The sequence below is a fragment of the Aplysia californica genome, unplaced genomic scaffold (genome assembly GCF_000002075.1).
Source record: "Aplysia californica isolate F4 #8 unplaced genomic scaffold, AplCal3.0 scaffold00272, whole genome shotgun sequence".
NCBI lineage: Eukaryota > Metazoa > Mollusca > Gastropoda > Aplysiida > Aplysiidae > Aplysia > Aplysia californica.
This window is the reverse complement of record NW_004797542.1, coordinates 231,327-233,522: the sequence shown is the minus strand read 5'-3', so window position 1 is coordinate 233,522 and position 2,196 is coordinate 231,327. Positions and strand designations below refer to the sequence as shown.

The window sequence follows — 2,196 nt, the reverse complement described above, 5'->3', positions numbered from 1 at the left end:
GGGGAGGGGGATGGGGTGGGGCTGCCGCTAGAAGGTCCTACTAGTACTTCTTCGCTATCCCCCTTGTCGTTATGTGTGGCTATGTCGTTCTTTCCCTAAACTATTTATTATGATCGTTTTTCCTTCCAAAGTGCTACTCTCTAATCAAAGTTAAAAAAAGAGCCAATGGTATTCACTGCCTGAATGACTCTGAATCTGGTTTAACGACAGCGTGCTTAATCTAAAATGACTTTGTCGTCTCGAAAAAACGTTGATGCCAAAGGGTCCAATGTTTCCAAAGTGTTTTCTGTTGCTAATTTTAAGACAATTCTCTTCACCCCTGTCTGTGCTGAAGCTGACAGACTCTTTGTCGTCGCCCTCAGAAGATCTGAGTTCGATTCCGTATTGGGGAATTTTTCTTTACTAAGCGCCTCTGTCTGTCTGCTGAGATCCTGTATCCCACTCAATCGTGGTTGACACTGACAGGAAGGGTCAAATCAACTAGCCTCTTAAATGGTTTAAATTGTGTTGATGAAGGCGTAAAACACTTTCCGTTACAACAGTTACGATTTTGTTCAGGCAGATGTTGCAACTGAGGAAACTCCACATGTGTCTTGCAGCAATCCATAAGGCACTCATCGTTTATGAAGGAGTTCATCAACTTTCTCTCTCTCTCTCTCTCTCTCTCTCTCTCTCTCTCTCTCTCTCTCTCTCTCTCTCGTCGGCGTTTATGTGTGTTTGTTGTTTCTGTCGAATATGTGTATTTGAGTGTGTGTGTGCATGCGTGCGTGCGTGCGTGCGTGCGTGCGTGCGTGTACTATGTTTTAGATCCCAAGTGGAAATTTGGGCAGTGGGCTAAATGCACTTCCCGGAGATTGCGTAGAAATTGCACATGCAAGCTGTGAGACAGACAAAGAAACATAATATAGCTAGACGAACAGACGCAGACATGAAATATTGGAAAAAACTTACATGCGGGCACTGACGGTCAATCAGATAAGAGGATAAACAAAAGCTGCTATAATGCTCTTTGTATTTCACATTTTATCCTGCTCCAAATGCCCATTGTCAAGCCGATTTGCTTTTCCACAATTAAAGTAAGCCTGTGTTAACAGTGCCGCAAAAATGGTCCTCAATCAGTCAGTCTACCATTAAAGTACGCGAGGGGTTACTAGGCGCCAGTAGTGGACCCTTTTTCTTTTCTTTCCTTCTGTTATTTCCGTCTTTCTTACTTTTTCTCTGCACTAAATTATGGTCGTTACTCTGTCGATTTCCTTCTCTCTTACTTAAATTATAAATTTGCTTGCCCACTTTTTTAATGTGGCTGGAAAACACTCACACACAAAAATGTTTACAAAATGACCACTTTTTGGCCGATTAGATTACCTTTACTTGATCTGAACTGACTTGGAGTAGCGGATAGTTGGAAGGCGCCACTGGTAGATTCTTCTTCTTTCTTGTGTCTCTGTTTTTTCTGTCCGCCTTGATTTTTCTTTGCACTACATAACCGTTATTCTGTCGATTTTCTTCTCTTTACTTAAACTAATGATTTTGCAAGCACAAAATCACAGCTGTCTTGCTGCTGCTTGTCTTTACTAAAACTGAACTGATTTAGAGTTTTTTGTGTGCGTGGTTGGTTGGTGGGTGCTTGGGAGTGGTATTATTTCTTCTTTCTTAAGATCTTGTCACAAGTCATCTAATATCCTTATCACTTCTCCTTCTTTTATAATTATAATATCTATGTGACTCTCTAGTAACACCTCTAATCTCCGACACTTATATGACCTAACTGTGTTGCAAGTGCCGTAAAATTCTTTCAAGTGGGTGGTTGGCGGGTGCTCTGGTGTGGTTTGCATCTTCTTTCCTACCAAACATCTATCGTCCTCATCTCCCCTTCTTCTTTTTAATGTTTGTTACACTCATTATAACACCTCTAATCTTCTGGTGCTCATATGGCCTTATGCAGTTGCGAGCGCCGTAAAACCTCTACTGAAACTTAAACAAAAATTCTTCCAAACACTATAAAGGAAATGTTTGTGTTCGTGTGTGCAGAGAACCTGGACAAGTGGGAGCGGCTCACCGTGGCTGATGCTCTGGAGCCCGTGCAGTTTGAGGACAAGGAGGAGATCGTGAGGCAGGGAGAGCCCGGGGAGGACTTCTTTATTATACTGGAGGTGAGTGGCGGGGATAGTTACTTGGCTGGGAGGGGGGAGAGGG

The 2,196-nt window shown here is 42.7% G+C and overlaps 1 protein-coding gene across 1 annotated transcript in view; it reads left to right on the top strand.

Moving 5' to 3' along the window:
• The window catches only part of LOC100533363 (type N4 regulatory subunit of protein kinase A), a gene marked incomplete at its 5' end in the record, with an annotated part of 35,728 nt that overhangs the window by 23,200 nt on the left and 10,332 nt on the right, over positions 1-2,196 (top strand). Inside the window, 1 exon segment of the mRNA NM_001204653.1 lies at positions 2,031-2,153. Within this exon segment, the coding sequence (NP_001191582.1) occupies positions 2,031-2,153 (123 nt within the window).